Raw genomic sequence first — 1,430 nt, 5'->3', positions numbered from 1 at the left:
AATATATACAGTATTTATACTTCTCATCCAACCACAATTAAATTCACTCTATCCAGGAGGATAATTTTTTAACAACAAGCTGTAATGAAATAGGAGTAACGACTTTCCACTTCTTACCTTTTTTAAAAATGTAATAAGTAGAAAGTACAGATAACTGTGCAAAAATGTAAGAAGTAGAAGTAAAAAGTAGGCTGAAAAACAATTACTCAAGTAAAGTACAGATGTCCCAAAAATTCTACTTAAGTACAGTAAAGAAGTATTAGTACTTAGTTACTTTACAACTCTGACTAAAACCAGGCAAACACTGGTGTGYGTGCAGACTCACATTCACAAACTACAACTAAATTAGTGTGGAAAGTCAAACTATTGATGGAACAGTGAGTTACCTCCACACTGAGACACATTCTTGGCACCAGCAATGCCCAGTCCTTCAGTGCTGGGACAGGGCTCACAGGACAGCTGGCCCTCCATGTCCTGGTATGTTCCAGGGGAACACTGAACACACTGCTCCTGCTCGCCGCTGTAAAACGTCCCCACACCACAGCTCACTGAGGGAACATACAGAAATACGTTCTTGCAGTGGCTGCATGCAGCAACACCAAGCAGCCTTCAGAAACACAAMACTTACCACATTTTCCATCTTGGAAGGTTTGTCCTGTGCTGCAGGTCTCAGCTCCCTCAGGCACTCGCGATGGTTTCTGAGCTACTTCATACTCGGTTCCAGAAAACTGGATGTAGAACTGCTGTTTGTTGATGGACTTCCTAAGTGTTCTCATAGCATTCTGCAGCTTCTGCTTCATCTTCTCTCGAACACAGTCGATGTTGCAGGAATCTATGAAATTGTAAGATGTTTGTTTTACAAACCTCATCTGAGAGAGCAGGATAGCTAGATGTCAGAATACTATTCTCAACATCAACAAAAATTTGGGAAACTAAGATCCAGTTATGCACAGTATAATTTAAAAATATTAAGAATCTAGGGAGGTCTCTGASCGCAAAGGGCAAGGCTCAAGGTCAAAATTGTTTTTCATCAACAAAAAAAGTTTAGCTGTAATGAGTCACTTCTCCAATTTTTTGTTGACAAAAAAATTTGATCTGTTCTCGGTAGTCCATTTGAGTAGACTCATAATGAAACAATGTAATAATCTCTCCAGGAAATTGTACTTTAGATGCTTTACAAATATAAAAATGATCCACAGAGACAGTTTTGAGTAGAAGCTGTTTTGTATGAAGTTAATGATCATGCATATGGGGCTGTTGGACTCTTAGTGTAGGTCAGATAGGACATCTGTGCCAAATTTAATCAAGATCAGGGGTCGGATTTATAAAGCTTGGGTACGCACAAAACGAGCCCCGAAACTTGCGTACGTCACTTTTCACGCAAAGGTTGTGATTTATAAAATCCAAACTTGACGTGAAAATTCGCGGTC

The 1,430-nt window shown here is 39.5% G+C and overlaps 1 protein-coding gene across 1 annotated transcript in view; it reads right to left on the bottom strand.

Moving 5' to 3' along the window:
* Window positions 1–1,430, bottom strand: part of LOC106530764 (signal peptide, CUB and EGF-like domain-containing protein 1) — a gene marked incomplete at its 5' end in the record, with an annotated part of 57,311 nt that overhangs the window by 25,865 nt on the left and 30,016 nt on the right. The window contains 2 exon segments of the mRNA XM_014026460.1: window positions 387–548; window positions 629–832. Coding sequence (XP_013881914.1) covers window positions 387–548; window positions 629–832 — 366 coding nt within the window.

This window comes from Austrofundulus limnaeus, unplaced genomic scaffold, assembly GCF_001266775.1.
Source record: "Austrofundulus limnaeus strain Quisiro unplaced genomic scaffold, Austrofundulus_limnaeus-1.0 Scaffold556, whole genome shotgun sequence".
In the NCBI taxonomy this organism is placed as follows: domain Eukaryota; kingdom Metazoa; phylum Chordata; class Actinopteri; order Cyprinodontiformes; family Rivulidae; genus Austrofundulus; species Austrofundulus limnaeus.
Note: the sequence above shows the minus strand (reverse complement) of the source record. Positions and strands in the feature narration are given on the sequence as shown.